The 19,435-nt window shown below is 44.6% G+C and overlaps 1 protein-coding gene across 1 annotated transcript in view; it reads left to right on the forward strand.

Annotated features, from left to right (window-relative positions):
* Positions 1-19,435, forward strand: part of LOC106592458 (protein Dok-7) — a 66,825-nt gene that overhangs the window by 20,297 nt on the left and 27,093 nt on the right. Inside the window, exons 5-7 of the mRNA XM_082978677.1 lie at positions 1,593-1,712; positions 17,802-17,909; positions 18,121-19,106. Coding sequence (XP_082834803.1) covers positions 1,593-1,712; positions 17,802-17,909; positions 18,121-19,106 — 1,214 coding nt within the window. The remainder of the gene's footprint in view (positions 1-1,592; positions 1,713-17,801; positions 17,910-18,120; positions 19,107-19,435) is intronic.

Below are 19,435 nucleotides of genomic sequence, written 5' to 3' on the forward strand. Positions count from 1 at the left end.
TTTTTGACGGATAGAATAGGAATCATTTCTGTTAACAAAAACATTGAACAAAGATGTTGTTGTGTCATCATGTTGTAGACTCTATAGTACACATCTACTGAAGGATCTTCTGGTTGCGTTGAGGTTTCTCCTCACGTTGATGTTTCTCCTCACGTTGATGTTTCTCCTCACGTTGATGTTTCTCCACACGTTGAGGTTTTTCCTCACGTACGTTGATGTTTCTCCACACGTTGAGGTTTTTCCTCACGTACGTTGATGTTTCTCCTCACGTTGAGGTTTCTCCTCACGTACGTTGAGGTTTCTCCACACGTTGATGTTTCTCCTCACGTACGTTGAGGTTTCTCCTCACGTTGAGGTTTCTCCTCACGTACGTTGATGTTTCTCCTCACGTTGAGGTTTCTCCACACGTTGAGGTTTCTCCTCACGTTGATGTTTCTCCACACGTTGAGGTTTCTCCACACGTTGAGGTTTTTCCTCACGTACGTTGATGTTTCTCCTCACATTGAGGTTTCTCCTCACGTACGTTGAGGTTTCTCCTCACATTGAGGTTTCTCCACACGTTGATGTTTCTCCACACGTTGAGGTTTCTCCACACGTTGAGGTTTCTCCTCACGTACGTTGATGTTTCTCCTCACGTTGAGGTTTCTCCTCACGTACGTTGATGTTTCTCCTCACGTTGAGGTTTCTCCTCACGTACGTTGATGTTTCTCCTCACGTTGAGGTTTCTCCTCACATTGATGTTTTCGTCTGGAACTGATCTAATACAACGACAGGAACACGTCGAATTGGAAGATTGCTGACGTAACCAAAGGCTTTTCTTGTCTGCAGTACAACAACGTACAAAACCTCTCTGTGTTTCATCAAGGGCAGATAGCCTTCACTACCAGCCTCTTTATGGTTCCACTAGCTGGCCTAAATTAGTCAGGATAAATATCTCATCTCTACCAGCCTCCTTTTTTATTTATTTTTTATCTTGGAACGTTTGTTGTCAATTTGTAATAGCTTGTATGTTCCTCTATCCTCTCTCACTCATCTTCCCTCCTCTCTCTCTCTCTCTCTCTCTCTCTCTCTCTCTCTCTCCCTCTCTCTCTCTCTCTCATCTTCCCCCCCCTCTCTCTCTCTCATCTTCCCCCCTCTCTCTCTCTCTCTCTCTCTCATCTTCCCCCCCTCTCTCTCTCTCTCATCTTCCCCCTCTCTCTCTCTCATCTTCCCCCCTCTCTCTCTCTCTCTCTCTCTCTCTCTCATCTTCCCCCCTCTCTCTCTCTCTCTCTCTCTCTCTCTCTCTCTCTCATCTTCCCCCCTCTCTCTCTCTCTCTCTCTCATCTTCCCCCTCTCTCTCTCTCTCTCTCTCTCTCTCTCTCTCTCTCTCTCTCTCTCTCATCTTCCCCCCTCTCTCTCTCTCATCTTCCCCCCTCTCTCTCTCTCTCTCTCTCTCTCTCTCCCCCTCTCTCTCATCTTCCCCCCTCTCTCTCATCTTCCCCCCTCTCTCTCATCTTCCCCTCTCTCTCTCTCTCTCTCTCTCTCGGTCTCTCTCTCTCTCCTTCATCTTCCCCCTCTCTCTCTCGGTCTCTCTCTCTTCTCTCTGTCTCTAGGGGCTGGTGTATTCTTCCTGTCCTGTTCAGAAGGAGAGCAGATCAGTTTCCTGTTTGACTGTATAGTCAGAGGCATCTCTCCTAGTAGAACACCCAGTGGCCTCAGACCTAACCTACCAGGTATACACACACACACACCACACACACACACACACACACACACACACACACACACACACACACACACACACACACACACACACACACACACACACACACACACACACACACACACACACATACTTCAGTGTTTCCCCTATCATTATAGAAGCCAGGCGGGACCCCGTTGTTTATCAGTCCTCGGTAAAGTCAGGCTCTTCTCCCTCAGGTATTTTCCTACCAAAGGAATGACTCTAAGGTTTACTGGGTGTTTTAGTGTGTGTAGTGTGTGTGTGTGTGTGTGTGTGTGTGTGTGTGTGTGTGTGTGTGTGTGTGTGTGTGTGTGTGTGTGTGTGTGTGTGTGTGTGTGTGTGTGTGTGTGTGTGTGTGTGTGTGTGTGTGTGTGTGTGTGTGTCGAGGCGCCAGCATGGAGGTGGCATCACATGCTCAAAGCCCTTTGGGGTCTGTGTGTGTGTGTGTGTGTGTGTGTGTGTGTGTGTGTGTGTGTGTGTGTGTGTGTGTGTGTGTGTGTGTGTGTGTGTGTGTGTGTGTGTGTGTGTGTTCACAGCCATTTCTGAGAAGGCCTCACATGTTGAGACAGGGTTTAGTGACTGTAGAGGGAAGAATAACTGCATATGGGCACGTACACCACACAGACACACACACACACGGCACCATGAAGACAAAACAACAACATTTAGTGCTTAAACCTGTTGTGAATGGACAAGCTGGTCCCAAACCCCCCAACACAGACAGGAAGTACAGCATGACCAGACCAGAGACAGTGGTTGGGATTCCTTTTCTTGTGAAAGTTTACTAAAACAGGTGTTCTTTTGCCCGACAAAATAACTTTCCAGTGCAGGGTAACGTCCACCGCTGAAACACCGGCACAAAACAAAAGAAAATAAACATTCAACTAAGGCAGTGGCCAAAAAGAGAAAGCAAAACAACAAACGGCTAAACCTGTCTTTAGACTGTCATCTACACAGAACAGTTACAGGAACAACACTTCTCTCTATCTAAACCTGTCTTTAGACTGTCATCTACACATAACAGTTACAGGAAGAACACTTCTCTCTACCTAAACCTGTCTTTAGACTGTCATCTACACAGAACAGTTACAGGAGGAACACTTCTCTCTACCTAAACCTGTCTTTAGACTGTCATCTACACATAACAGTTACAGGAAGAACACTTCTCTCTATCTAAACCTGTCTTTAGACTGTCATCTACACATAACAGTTACAGGAAGAACACTTCTCTCTACCTAAACCTGTCTTTAGACTGTCATCTACACATAACAGTTACAGGAGGAACACTTCTCTCTACCTAAACCTGTCTTTAGACTGTCATCTACACATAACAGTTACAGGAGGAACACTTCTCTCTACCTAAACCTGTCTTTAGACTGTCATCTACACATAACAGTTACAGGAGGAACACTTCTCTCTACCTAAACCTGTCTTTAGACTGTCATCTACACATAACAGTTACAGGAATAACACTTCTCTCTACCTAAACCTGTCTTTAGACTGTCATCTACACATAACAGTTACAGGAAGAACACTTCTCTCTATCTAAACCTGTCTTTAGACTGTCATCTACACATAACAGTTACAGGAAGAACACTTCTCTCTATCTAAACCTGTCTTTAGACTGTCATCTACACATAACAGTTACAGGAAGAACACTTCTCTCTATCTAAACCTGTCTTTAGACTGTCATCTACACATAACAGTTACAGGAAGAACACTTCTCTCTACCTAAAGCCTGTCTTTAGACTGTCATCTACACATAACAGTTACAGGAAGAACACTTCTCTCTACCTAAAGCCTGTCTTTAGACTGTCATCTACACATAACAGTTACAGGAAGAACACTTCTCTCTACCTAAACCTGTCTTTAGACTGTCATCTACACATAACAGTTACAGGAAGAACACTTCTCTCTACCTAAAGCCTGTCTTTAGACTGTCATCTACACATAACAGTTACAGGAAGAACACTTCTCTCTACCTAAACCTGTCTTTAGACTGTCATCTACACATTACAGTTACAGGAAGAACACTTCTCTCTATCTAAACCTGTCTTTAGACTGTCATCTACACATAACAGTTACAGGAGGAACACTTCTCTCTACCTAAACCTGTCTTTAGACTGTCATCTACACATAACAGTTACAGGAAGAACACTTCTCTCTACCTAAAGCCTGTCTTTAGACTGTCATCTACACATAACAGTTACAGGAAGAACACTTCTCTCTACCTAAAGCCTGTCTTTAGACTGTCATCTACACATAACAGTTACAGGAAGAACACTTCTCTCTACCTAAACCTGTCTTTAGACTGTCATCTACACATAACAGTTACAGGAAGAACACTTCTCTCTACCTAAAGCCTGTCTTTAGACTGTCATCTACACATTACAGTTACAGGAAGAACACTTCTCTCTATCTAAACCTGTCTTTAGACTGTCATCTACACATAACAGTTACAGGAGGAACACTTCTCTCTACCTAAACCTGTCTTTAGACTGTCATCTACACATAACAGTTACAGGAAGAACACTTCTCTCTACCTAAACCTGTCTTTAGACTGTCATCTACACATAACAGTTACAGGAAGAACACTTCTCTCTACCTAAACCTGTCTTTAGACTGTCATCTACACATAACAGTTACAGGAATAACACTTCTCTCTACCTAAACCTGTCTTTAGACTGTCATCTACACATAACAGTTACAGGAAGAACACTTCTCTCTATCGACACCTGTCTTTAGACTGTCATCTCCATAGTTACAGGAAGAACACTTCTCTCTATCTAAACCTGTCTTTAGACTGTCATCTACACATAACAGTTACAGGAAGAACAATTCTCTCTACCTAAACCTGTCTTTAGACTGTCATCTACACATTACAGTTACAGGAAGAACACTTCTCTCTACCTAAACCTGTCTTTAGACTGTCATCTACACATTACAGTTACAGGAAGAACACTTCTCTCTATCTAAACCTGTCTTTAGACTGTCATCTACACATAACAGTTACAGGAGGAACACTTCTCTCTACCTAAACCTGTCTTTAGACTGTCATCTACACATAACAGTTACAGGAAGAACACTTCTCTCTACCTAAACCTGTCTTTAGACTGTCATCTACACATAACAGTTACAGGAAGAACACTTCTCTCTACCTAAACCTGTCTTTAGACTGTCATCTCCACATAACAGTTACAGGAAGAACACTTCTCTCTACCTAAAGCCTGTCTTTAGACTGTCATCTACACATAACAGTTACAGGAAGAACACTTCTCTCTACCTAAAGCCTGTCTTTAGACTGTCATCTACACATAACAGTTACAGGAAGAACACTTCTCTCTACCTAAAGCCTGTCTTTAGACTGTCATCTACACATAACAGTTACAGGAGGAACACTTCTCTCTACCTAAAGCCTGTCTTTAGACTGTCATCTACACATAACAGTTACAGGAAGAACACTTCTCTCTACCTAAAGCCTGTCTTTAGACTGTCATCTACACATAACAGTTACAGGAAGAACACTTCTCTCTATCTAAACCTGTCTTTAGACTGTCATCTACACATAACAGTTACAGGAAGAACACTTCTCTCTACCTAAAGCCTGTCTTTAGACTGTCATCTACACATAACAGTTACAGGAGGAACACTTCTCTCTATCTAAACCTGTCTTTAGACTGTCATCTACACATAACAGTTACAGGAGGAACACTTCTCTCTACCTAAAGCCTGTCTTTAGACTGTCATCTACACATAACAGTTACAGGAAGAACACTTCTCTCTACCTAAACCTGTCTTTAGACTGTCATCTACACATAACAGTTACAGGAAGAACACTTCTCTCTACCTAAAGCCTGTCTTTAGACTGTCATCTACACATAACAGTTACAGGAAGAACACTTCTCTCTACCTAAAGCCTGTCTTTAGACTGTCATCTACACATAACAGTTACAGGAAGAACACTTCTCTCTACCCAAACCTGTCTTTAGACTGTCATCTACACAGAACAGTTACAGGAAGAACACTTCTCTCTACCTAAACCTGTCTTTAGACTGTCATCTACACAGAACAGTTACAGGAAGAACACTTCTCTCTATCTAAAGCCTGTCTTTAGACTGTCATCTACACATAACAGTTACAGGAAGAACACTTCTCTCTATCTAAACCAGTCTTTAGACTGTCATCTACACATAACAGTTACAGGAAGAACACTTCTCTCTATCTAAACCTGTCTTTAGACTGTCATCTACACAGAACAGTTACAGGAGGAACACTTCTCTCTATCTAAACCTGTCTTTAGACTGTCATCTACACAGAACAGTTACAGGAAGAACACTTCTCTCTATCTAAACCTGTCTTTAGACTGTCATCTACACAGAACAGTTACAGGAAGAACACTTCTCTCTACATAAACCTGTCTTTAGACTGTCATCTACACATAACAGTTACAGGAGGAACACTTCTCTCTACCTAAACCTGTCTTTAGACTGTCATCTACACAGAACAGTTACAGGAGGAACACTTCTCTCTATCTAAAGCCTGTCTTTAGACTGTCATCTACACATAACAGTTACAGGAGGAACACTTCTCTCTACCTAAGCCTGTCTTTAGACTGTCATCTACACATAACAGTTACAGGAAGAACACTTCTCTCTACCTAAACCTGTCTTTAGACTGTCATCTACACATAACAGTTACAGGAAGAACACTTCTCTCTACCTAAACCTGTCTTTAGACTGTCATCTACACATAACAGTTACAGGAAGAACACTTCTCTCTATCTAAACATGTCTTTAGACTGTCATCTACACATAACAGTTACAGAAAGAACACTTCTCTCTATCTAAACCTGTCTTTAGACTGTCATCTACACATAACAGTTACAGGAAGAACACTTCTCTCTACCTAAACCTGTCTTTAGACTGTCATCTCCATAGTTACAGGAGGAACACTTCTCTCTACCTAAACCTGTCTTTAGACTGTCATCTACACATAACAGTTACAGGAAGAACACTTCTCTCTATCGACACCTGTCTTTAGACTGTCATCTACACATAACAGTTACAGGAAGAACACTTCTCTCTACCTAAACCTGTCTTTAGACTGTCATCTCCATAGTTACAGGAGGAACACTTCTCTCTACCTAAACCTGTCTTTAGACTGTCATCTACACATAACAGTTACAGGAAGATCACTTCTCTCTATCGACACCTGTCTTTAGACTGTCGTCTCCATAGTTACAGGAAGAACACTTCTCTCTACCTAAACTTGTCTTTAGACTGTCATCTCCATAGTTACAGGAGGAACACTTCTCTCTACCTAAACCTGTCTTTAGACTGTCATCTACACATAACAGTTACAGGAAGAACACTTCTATCTATCTAAACCTGTCTTTAGACTGTCATCTACACATAACAGTTACAGGAAGAACACTTCTATCTATCTAAACCTGTCTTTAGACTGTTGTCTCCATAGTTACAGGAGGAACACTTCTCTCTACCTAAACCTGTCTTTAGACTGTCATATACACATAACAGTTACAGGAAGAACACTTCTCTCTACCTAAACCTGTCTTTAGACTGTCATCTACACATAACAGTTACAGGAAGAACACTTCTCTCTATCTAAACCTGTCTTTAGACTGTCATCTACACATAACAGTTACAGGAGGAACACTTCTCTCTACCTAAAACCTGTCTTTAGACTGTCATCTACACATAACAGTTACAGGAGGAACACTTCTCTCTACCTAAACCTGTCTTTAGACTGTCGTCTCCATAGTTACAGGAGGAACACTTCTCTCTACCTAAAGCCTGTCTTGGTTAACAGAGAGACAAGGTGCCCCAGTAAACAAAACTTTCTCTGGGATAAGAAAATCTGACGTCTTCCCAGGTCCTCGTCTCTACTCCCAAATCCTTCCCCCCAGCTGCTCTCCTGGCACACCTATATAGAGGAAGACACAAAGCAATGAGTGGGACTGGGCTGTGTACTAATTGGCTTTCCACTGAGTACTTCTCCACTGAGGAGGATGTTGTCATGTCGTCTTCCTCCGGCTGGTCACTGAACCCTCACACCTTATAAAGAAAGACACAGCCTTAGAGATGAGGTGCCGACCAGTAGACAGATCACTCAGAGAAACGCACAGCCTTAGAGATGAGGTGCTGACCAGTAGACAGATCACTCAGAGAAACACAGCCTTAGAGATGAGGTGCTGACCAGTAGACAGATCACTCAGAGAAACACAGCCTTAGAGACGAGGTGCTGACCAGTAGACAGATCACTCAGAGAAACACACAGCCTTAGAGATGAGGTGCTGACCAGTAGACAGATCACTCAGAGAAACACAGCCTTAGAGATGAGGTGCTGACCAGTAGACAGATCACTCAGAGAAACACAGCCTTAGAGACGAGGTGCTGACCAGTAGACAGATCACTCAGAGAAACACAGCCTTAGAGACGAGGTGCTGACCAGTAGACAGATCACTCAGAGAAACACAGCCTTAGAGATGAGGTGCCCACCAGTAGACAGATCACTCAGAGAAACACAGCCTTAGAGACGAGGTGCTGACCAGTAGACAGATCACTCAGAGAAACACAGCCTTAGAGACGAGGTGCTGACCAGTAGACAGATCACTCAGAGAAACACACAGCCTTAGAGATGAGGTGCTGACCAGTAGACAGATCACTCAGAGAAACACAGCCTTAGAGATGAGGTGCTGACCAGTAGACAGATCACTCAGAGAAACACAGCCTTAGAGACGAGGTGCTGACCAGTAGACAGATCACTCAGAGAAACACAGCCTTAGAGACGAGGTGCCCACCAGTAGACAGATCACTCAGAGAAACGCAGCTTTAGAGATGAGGTGCTGACCAGTAGACAGATCACTCAGAGAAACACACAGCCTTAGAGACGAGGTGCCGACCAGTAGACAGATCACTCAGAAAAACACACAGCCTTAGAGACGAGGTGCCGACCAGTAGACAGATCACTCAGAGAAACATACAGCCTTAGAGACGAGGTGCTGACCAGTAGACAGATCACTCAGAGAAACACAGCCTTAGAGACGAGGTGCTGACCAGTAGACAGATCACTCAGAGAAACACAGCCTTAGAGATGAGGTGCTGACCAGTAGACAGATCACTCAGAGAAACACAGCCTTAGAGACGAGGTGCTGACCAGTAGACAGATCACTCAGAGAAACACAGCCTTAGAGATGAGGTGCTGACCAGTAGACAGATCACTCAGAGAAACACACAGCCTTAGAGATGAGGTGCTGACCAGTAGACAGATCACTCAGAGAAACACACAGCCTTAGAGATGAGGTGCTGACCAGTAGACAGATCACTCAGAGAAACACACAGCCTTAGAGACGAGGTGCTGACCAGTAGACAGATCACTCAGAGAAACACAGCCTTAGAGACGAGGTGCTGACCAGTAGACAGATCACTCAGAGAAACACAGCCTTAGAGACGAGGTGCCGACCAGTAGACAGATCACTCAGAGAAACACACAGCCTTAGAGATGAGGTGCCGACCAGTAGACAGATCACTCAGAGAAACACACAGCCTTAGAGACGAGGTGCTGACCAGTAGACAGATCACTCAGAGAAACACACAGCCTTAGAGATGAGGTGCCCACCAGTAGACAGATCACTCAGAGAAACACACACAGCCTTTTTTTGTATCACAACTAGAGTAGAATAAATAACTGTAAATTAAGCCTATAGGACTTCCTGTTTCTTTGTTAGCCGCTCAACACAGAATGCCCACTCCTTCAAATCGTTTGGAGAAAACATCCTTCTATTTTAATCAGCTTTGTACAATTGTATTCTTCATTCTATAATATAAAATAATGCCACGGAATTCTAAGCAAATCTGGTCTGCTAAATGAACTAGTGTAGTCCACAGCCATATGGCCTAGTCACATCAGGACCTGCTAAATGAACTAGTGTAGTCCACAGCCATATGGCCTAGCCACATCAGGACCTGCTAAATGAACTAGTGTAGTCCACAGCCATATGGCCTAGTCACATCAGGACCTGCTAAATGAACTAGTGTAGTCCACAGCCATATGGCCTAGCTCACGATCAGGACCTGCTAAATGAACTAGTGTAGTCCACAGCCATATGGCCTAGCCACATCAGGACCTGCTAAATGAACTAGTGTAGTCCACAGCCATATGGCCTAGCCACATCAGGACCTGCTAAATGAACTAGTGTAGTCCACAGCCATATGGCCTAGTCAGATCAGGACCTGCTAAATGAACTAGTGTAGTCCACAGCCATATGGCCTAGCCACATCAGGACCTGCTAAATGAACTAGTGTAGTCCACAGCCATATGGCCTAGTCACATCAGGACCTGCTAAATGAACTAGTGTAGTCCACAGCCATATGGCCTAGTCACATCAGGACCTGCTAAATGAACTAGTGTAGTCCACAGCCATATGGCCTAGTCACATCAGGACCTGCTAAATGAACTAGTGTAGTCCACAGCCATATGGCCTAGCCACATCAGGACCTGCTAAATGAACTAGTGTAGTCCACAGCCATATGGCCTAGTCACATCAGGACCTGCTAAATGAACTAGTGTAGTCCACAGCCATATGGCCTAGTCAGATCAGGACCTGCTAAATGAACTAGTGTAGTCCACAGCCATATGGCCTAGCCACATCAGGACCTGCTAAATGAACTAGTGTAGTCCACAGCCATATGGCCTAGCCACATCAGGACCTGCTAAATGAACTAGTGTAGTCCACAGCCATATGGCCTAGCCACATCAGGACCTGCTAAATGAACTAGTGTAGTCCACAGCCATATGGCCTAGCCACATCAGGACCTAACATAAGGACAACTCAGAGTATGTTATTTTGTTCTTCTGAAATAGACTAAATCTTCTTCATATCATGTTTCTTTAGACCTGTCTAAAATAAATAATGGATTCATTGTGAAGGTGTAGACTATATTACATGGATTTATTAGACCTATTAAATGTAGATGTTCCAAAGGTCTGCATCAGTGGCTTGTGGTCTGTCTGGAAGACAGGAGATGCTAAATGACTTCATGTTAATTAACTGTCAATTACCGTGAGACCGACCAGTTATTTGCTTTACAATCACCGGCTGACGAAATGTCATCACTGCCACAGTCCTAGACCCAGGGGCAGAATAAACCTGTGTGTTGAGATAATTGCATTGTTTTCTCTATGACCTGAACCTCTTGAGCATCTGATCCCGTTAGCGGGATCAAAATCCAGCGAAAAATCATATCGCCAATTAGCATTAAAAAATTAGCATAATTTTTTACAAAATTAAAAAATATTTTTTTTTTTTTTTTATAGATACACCTCTCCTGAATCGACCCACGTCGTCCGATTTCAAAAAGGTTTTACAGGAAAAGCAAATCATTAGATTATATTAGATGAGTCCATCGTAAAAAGCAGCTTCATAGCCATTTTCCGACCAACCACTTCCATCACATATTATCAATAAACAGCTAAATGTAGCACTAACCTTTTACAAACTTCATCAGATGGCACCCCTAGGACATCATGTTATACAATGCATGCATTCTTTTGTTCAATAAAGGTCATATTTATATATAAAAACAGCATTTTACATCTCTGTCTGACGTTGACTACCTAATTTCCCCTCAAAAGCGTCCCGGTAAACAATGCTACGTTTCAATAAATTGCTATACTATAACGATTTTTTAAATGTATATTGTCAATCTAACATTTATAGATGAATATCTCTTGAGAACACCCGTCATACCAGATTTTAAATTAACTTTACTGGGTAATCACACTTTGCGATAAAAGGAGATGCGATACTCAGAAAATCAGCTAATATACAGTGCTCGGCGCCATCTTGGATGCAACAGTATGAACCATCTCATCTTCAATAATATTGTCAATAATCGCCTACCTTTAGTTGTCTTCATCAGAAAGCATCCCAGGTCCACAACAGATGTATTTTCGGTCAAAAAGTCCATACTTCACGTTCCATTAGCCTGATGTTGGTAGCGCGTCCTATGGCTCTCTCCAAACGCAGCTCTGCACTTCATACTGAAAGCAATCCTCGCGCATGTAGGTTCGTTCAAACATGTCAAACGTTGTATAAAATAAATGTTCAGGGCCACTAACACCAAGAGAGCCAATAAGATTCGAGGGGGATGATTTCATTGCCTTTAAAACCGTTTCCAAAGGTGGGGGCAGACATGGCCGCCGGCGTCATAATGGTGATGGCCCATCCCCTGTGACCAATTTCAAACTCCTGTCATTCACTGAGTTTTGACTCTATAAGGCTCAAACCACTGTGAAAGGACTGGCGACATCTAGTGGAAGCAATAGGAAGTGCCAAAATATTCCTAAACCCCTGTGTTTTTCAATGGGATAGGTTAGAACTCAATACAACACATCAGGTATCCACTTCCTGTCAGAAAATGTCTCAGGGTTTTGCCTGCCAAATGAGTTCTGTTATACTCACAGACACCATTCAAACAGTTTTAGAAACTTTAGAGTGTTTTCTATCCATATATAATAAGTATATGCATGCCCTATCTTCTGAGTTTGATTAGTAGGCCGTTGAAAATGGGAACGATTTTTTTTCAAAATGCGCTGTGGCGCCCCCTATCCTAGGGTATCCTCAAGAGGTTAATTCATATGCCTTGACACTGTGATATAGGCTATAAGCCTGAAGGCCGAGACAATAAGAAGACACAGTGGCAGAATAAATTCAACCACACCTTTGTTTCATCACAAAAGCAGATAGAAACCTCTGTCCGGTTAAATTCACACAGCATATTGTATGTAACAAACAGTTACATGACCTACAGCATGGTCAAGCAAGGTAATGTTTCTGACATTTTCTGACCACTGAACAACTATTGATTTAGAACCACAGAGTTACAGCAAGTCACAAAGAAAACAGGATCTGCCTCCACTATTCCAGCACCATTTACACTTCAACACTTCAACATCATCAAATCACCTCTGTTTAGTCTAATACAGTGACAACTAAAAGATACCAACAACTATTTAGTCCAATCATGTGAGCTAAATATAATGTGGCTGTCCATGGTTACTGATTTCTCTGTGTGTGAGTGCACGCTCACAGGCTACGTGGCTAAAATGCTCGCTAGCCTAACTTCCATTCATGATTAACGTTAGCTAGTTAACATTAGCCTTCTACATCTAGCTACATGTTGAACTCCCATCCTCTCAGGCCAGAACACAACAATGTATGAATTAATGGTTGGATCAGAATCACCGTTATAATCATTAGCCATTACGGAGAATTAAGTAAAACCACAAGTCCAAATCCCCATCTCCATCCATGGCTAATTTAGGAAAGGTCCAATTTACACTAGCTAGCCACTAGAGGACAACAACACAACAAGATGCAAAAAATTCAAGTTGTTTCTGTCCATGACGTATGATCTCAATGTGATCTGATAGGAGTGAAGCCAAATCCAAGCTGGCTTCCCTTGACATTTTTTTTTATATATATATATAGGTACGCCAGGACCAATCACAGTTGAATTCACTCCGTTTAGCTCAACACTGATTGGCTATTATTTTATACTTTTTTTAAAAAATCAAGGGATGCCCAAATGCTCGCTGACTTCCCTTGCATTCAATGCTACGGGCGGCAACATTGTCATACTCTTTATGACCACACAGCATCAGATAGATGGCCTACACATAGAGAGACAGAGGGGCGCTGTTTCGCTCGCTCGAATGCTTTGTCCTGTGAGATACATTCAGCCTCTTGCGAATTGAAGGAAAATGATGACGAAAGATAAATAATTGTTCTTGTTACATTTTTGGGAGGAAGCCTGGCTTCCCTTAGCATCCATGATGGCACACCACTGCCTATAGTGGATTAGCTTTGACCAAAGCCCTACTACTTGATAAAGTAGTGCACTCTGTAGGGAATAGGGTGCCATAGGGCTCTGGTCTAAAGTAGTGTACTATAGAGGGAATAGGGTGCAATAGGGCTCTGGTCTAAAGTAGTGCACTATATAGGGAATAGGGTGCCATAGGGCTCTGGTCTAAAGTAGTGCACTATATAGGGAATAGGGTGCCATAGGGCTCTGGTCTAAAGTAGTGCACTACATATAGGGAATAGGGTGCCAGCCCCCTCACTTCATTTGCAGGGAGCTCTAGTTCAGCCAATGGAGAGAGATTATCAGTGCCGATGAGATTGCAGCCTTTAGATAGGATGAGAATTAGCTCTGATTTAGACTTACCTTTTTTCTATTTGTATTAAATGTTTTATTTGAGTATTATTTGTATGATTATGTGTTTATTATTGTTATTATAATAATATTTTTGGTATATATATATATATATATATATATATATATATATATATATATTTTTTTTTTAAGCATCTGATACCACTACCACTAATAGCTGTCAATGGAACGATTGATGGCCTCATCTCCCCACCTCTCAAGGGAAGCTTGTGTGTCTGCACATTTACAGGAAGGTGTATAGAGGTGTGTGTGTGCGCACGCTTGTGTGTATCTGCACATTTTACAGGGAGGTGTATAGAGGAGTGTGTGTGTGTGAGAGAGAGTGTGTTTGTGTATTCATGTCTGTGTGTGTGTGTGTGAGAGTGTGTTTGTGTATTCATGTCTGTGTGTGTGTGTGTGAGAGTGTGTTTGTGTGTTCATGTCTGTGTGTGTGTGAGAGTGTGTTTGTGTGTTCATGTCTGTGTGTGTGTGAGAGTGTGTTTGTGTGTTCATGTCTGTGTGTGTGTGAGAGAGAGTGTGTTTGTGTGTTCATGTCTGTGTATACAGAGTATGTATACATATCTGCTTCTGTCAGGTCTGAGAAGCTTGGGTGCTGCAGCCTGTTTTAACCTGAGACATTCAGTGCTATAAAAGTGCTATAATTAGCCTAGCATAGTTTAGCGCTAGCCAGCGCTAGCCAGTGTTAGTCGACACCCCATTCAACATAGTGACTAAACCTGCTGTAGGGGCTTAGCGGTTAGCATTAGCCATTAGCTAGCCGTCATGCTAAGCTAGTGACAGGGGGTAGATACTTGACACCCCATCTTGCATTTTCACACACATACATACAGGACATAGTGTACACACACACACACACACACACACACACACACACACACACACACACACACACACACACACACACACACACACACACACACACACACACACACACACACACACACACACACACACACACTTACACATAAACCCACACACTCTTAAACATACACACTCACAGCCTGGCAGACATACACTCATATACATCTCCCTGTAAATGTGCTGATACACACACACACACACACACACACACACACACACACACACACACACACACACACACACACACACACACACACACACACACACACACACACACACACACACACACACACACACACACACACAGCTGTCATGTACATCTCCTTGTAAATGTCCCAGCCTTTGGCAGGGTTTTTCACACAGACACACACCTCCCCTCCCTGTGAAGGTGTGTGAATTGGCAGGGTTTTTCACTGAATCGTGGCAGAGAGAGATAGTGAGTGTAACTATATCCAGGGGAAACCATACATTTGCAGCCAGGCGCCGCAGTTTGACGTCACAGATAGGAAGACTTAGTTAAAGAGAGTAGAAGACAGGCGAGGATTGGAGGATAGAGGAGGGAGGGAGAGTAGGTAGGAGGGGAGAGGGGGGAGGGATGCAGAGTAGGTAGGAGAGGAGAGGAGAGGAGGGAGAGTAGGTAGGAGAGGAGGGAGAGTAGGTGGGAGAGGGGAGGGAGAGTAGGTGGGAGAGGGGAGGGAGTGTAGGTACAGGGGGAGGGAGGGAGAGTAAGGAAGAGAGGGGGGAGGGAGAGTAGGTAGGAGCGGAGAGGGGAGGGAGGGAGAGGGGAGGAGAGGAGGGAGAGTAGGTAGGAGAGAGGGGAGAGTAGGTAGAGGGGGAGGGAGGGAGAGTAGGGAAGAGAGGGGGGAGGGGGGAGTAGGTAGGAGAGGAGAGGGGAGGGAGGGGAGGAGAGGATCGGGGGAGAGAGGAGGGAACGAAGGGAGGAGAAGAGATAGGGATACAATGCCAACTTAAAGGGTAGGAAGCGGGAGTTAAATCTGCCCCTCCCACTCACGTTGGTAGTTAACTCAGCCTGCCTCCCCCTCACTTTGGTAGCTAACTCAGCCTGCCTCCCCCTCACTTTGGTAGTTAACTCAGCCTGCCTCCCACTCACTTTGGTAGCTATCTCAGCCTGCCTCCCCCTCACTTTGGTAGTTAACTCAGCCTGCCTCCCAATCACTTTGGTAGCTAACTCAGCCTGCCTCCCCCTCACTTTGGTAGCTAACTCAGCCTGCCTCCCCCTCACTTTGGTAGTTAACTCAGCCTGCCTCCCCCTCACTTTGGTAGTTAACTCAGCCTGCCTCCCCCCTCACTTTGGTAGCTAACTCAGCCTGCCTCCCCCTCACTTTGGTAGCTAACTCAGCCTGCCTCCCCCTCACTTTGGTAGTTAACTCAGCCTGCCTCCCCCTCACTTTGGTAGCTAACTCAGCCTGCCTCCCCCTCACTTTGGTAGCTAACTCAGCCTGCCTCCCCCTCACTTTGGTAGTTAACTCAGCCTGCCTCCCCCTCACTTTGGTAGCTAACTCAGCCTGCCTCCCCCTCACTTTGGTAGCTAACTCAGCCTGCCTCCCCCTCACTTTGGTAGTTAACTCAGCCTGCCTCCCCCTCACTTTGGTAGCTAACTCAGCCTGCCTCCCCCTCACTTTGGTAGCTAACTCAGCCTGCCTCCCCCTCACTTTGGTAGTTAACTCAGCCTGCCTCCCCCTCACTTTGGTAGCTAACTCAGCCTGCCTCCCCCTCACTTTGGTAGCTAACTCAGCCTGCCTCCCCCTCACTTTGGTAGCTAACTCAGCCTGCCTCCCCCTCACTTTGGTAGTTAACTCAGCCTGCCTCCCCCTCACTTTGGTAGCTAACTCTGCCTGTACTCTTTTAAACGTTTAACTATCCGATGGGCCCCAACTATCAGTCTCTGCTCTCTCTTTGCTTTTGATCTGCGGTTATGTTTTAGTTGTTGTGTTCTAGCTGGTCTCCAGTAGCTGGGCTCTAGCTTGTCAACCATAACCGTGGTAGTTAGCTGGGCTGGCTAGGCTAATAGCTAGTTGGCTAAATAGCTATTAGCTGTCTGGTTAGCTTGCAGACTAAGATAACTGCATATAGCTAACATTCTTTGATAACTGGTTAGATGGCATTATGTATTTCCTAAACTTTGGTTTACTTTAATGTATCTGTAAGCTAGGAGTTAATAGCAACTGTCTGACTCATTCAGTGCTAATGTAACGTTAGCAGGCTGGTAGGGCTAGCAACCTTGCAAGTTGATTTGTAACAATAAATTCAAAACGTATTTGCTTGTAAATTAGAAAATGTCATTTCAATCCGTAGTCATGAGTGCAACGATTTGGTTTCATTGGAAGTTATACATTTGAAGTTATTTCTGATGGAGTTTACATTATAATAAAAATAGGCTGGCTTGCCGGTCCTCCATATTACATCACACTCCGGGAAAAACTTTTTCCGACATGACTTTGGCAGTTTTCCGTAATTCTGATGGGTTTTATGTAATAACTCCCAACATAGAAAGGTGAGGGGTAACTTTGCTTTGAGCCTTTTGATGTGTATACTAATGCATGTACATTTACATGTGGTTATGTTTATGCTACCTACCTTTTAAAGAGAGAGTTGAGAGACCTGTCTGACCCTTTCTTTCAGTAGTACCTGTGTTCGTTATACAGACAGTAGATAAAGCTGTGGATATATTACTCTGTTCCCGGGGGCGGGGTGTGTGTGTGTGCTGTGTGTGTGTGTGTGTGTGTGTGTGTGTGTGTGCTGTGTGTGTGTGCGTGTGTGTGTGTGTGTGTGTGTGTGTGTGGTGTGTGTGTGTGTGTGTGTGTGTGTGTGTGTGTGTGTGTGTGTGTGTGTGTGTGTGTGTGTCTGTGTGTGTGTTGCGTGTGTTTGTGTGTGTGTGTGTGTGTGTGTGTGTGTGTGTGTGTGTGTGTGTGTGTGTGTGTGTGTGTGTGTGTGTATAGATCCCAGTGCTAGCCGGTCCTCCTCAGAGGAGAGGATCAACCATGAAACATCGGATCTAGAGAGAAGACTCAGTATGCTGTCTCACAGCAGTAGACAGAGCAGTACAGGTAATCAATCAATACCTCAATCCACCAATCAATAATCCCAGTTTTCAGTTCATCGCCTGACTGTATTTGAACCATCAATAAACCGCGTAGTTAGTAGTTCACCGTTTTATTAATCAATCAATCAATTCACTTAAATCTTAAATCATTTGACCTTTACTCAATTGACCTTTGATCAATCAATCAGTCAGCTAATCAATAATATCTTCCCCAGCCTCCACCTCCAGTTACAGCACCTCTGTTGCCGGGGACGACCGCAGCAGTATCTCTTCCTCCTCCTCCAGCCAATCAGACGCCAGCTACGGAAGCCACTTCCCTTTATGGCCAGAGCCAAAACGCCCCACTTCCTCAACCGAGACCCTGTCGGGCCCTCCCACTGCGAGGTCCTCGACCAATCTGGACGAGGATCTCTATAATGCTGTCATGAACCGCCCCCCTTTCAAACCGCCTTCCCACTCTCGTAGTCTCCACGACAGCGGGCGCCAAAGCTCATTGGACAGCGGGATAGGCATCGCCATGGCCAGCAGCCAATCGTCTTACTCTGGGAGCTTCTCTTCCTGTACGGGCAGCCTGGACACAGCCAGTCAAGGAGGAGGGGAGGAGTTTGGGTCTGTCCTTAATCTACCTCCCCCTCTTCTCTCTCTACCTCCTCCCTCTCTTCCTCCCCCTCCTCCCTCTCTACATCCTCCACCTCCTCCTCAGTCCTTAAGGACCCCTGAGCCCGGCCCTCTCTTCCCCCCTACTCCCTGCTCCTGCCCCCCGTCTTGCTCCTCCTCCTCCTCCTCCAGGACTAGTGGTTATAGCTCTGGCGCCCCTCGGTGGCAGAGTGAGGAGTACCAGGCACCCAGCCTTCTCAGACTACAGTACGACAGCCCCAGGAACCTCCTGCACACCCTGGCCTTCAGGGATCCTCCACCCCAGAGAGGAGCACCCGAACTGGGCAGGGACAGGTGGCTCGGTGGGGATGGAGGTCAAGGACAGATCCAGGGGAATGGATATCCTTACCTTCCCTCCACCCCCACTGAGGCCTCTCTCCAGCGGGTAGGCACCCCTAGGCAGGCCCCTGTAGAACGGCCCCTATCCTGGAGCAGTGAGAGAGCTCCCCCTGTGGACAGTGGTGATCGGTGCAGCATCATGTCTGCTAGGCTCACACCCAGACCTCTGCTGTTACCTGGCTGTCCAGTGTGTGGAGGAACACAGGTAATACAACTCTGGACAACTAATAGTTATCACAGTACTAATAGATTCCTAGGCTTCATTTGGCTCAATGTCTGACTGTTAATTTATTCTGTGTTTTTATATAATTTTAACCTTTATTTAACGAGGCAAGTCAGTTAAGAACAAATTCTTATTTTCAATGATGGCCTAGGAATAGTGGGTTAACTGCCTTGTTCAGGGGCAGAACGACAGATATGTTTTACCTTGTCAGCTTGGGGATTTGATCGAGCAACCTTTCGGTTACTAGCCCAACGCTCTAACCACTAGGCTACCTGCCGCCCCTCTGTGTGGGTCCATCTTATTGGTTATCA

Source organism: Salmo salar, chromosome 08 (genome assembly GCF_965601325.2).
Source record: "Salmo salar chromosome 08, fSalSal1, whole genome shotgun sequence".
NCBI lineage: Eukaryota > Metazoa > Chordata > Actinopteri > Salmoniformes > Salmonidae > Salmo > Salmo salar.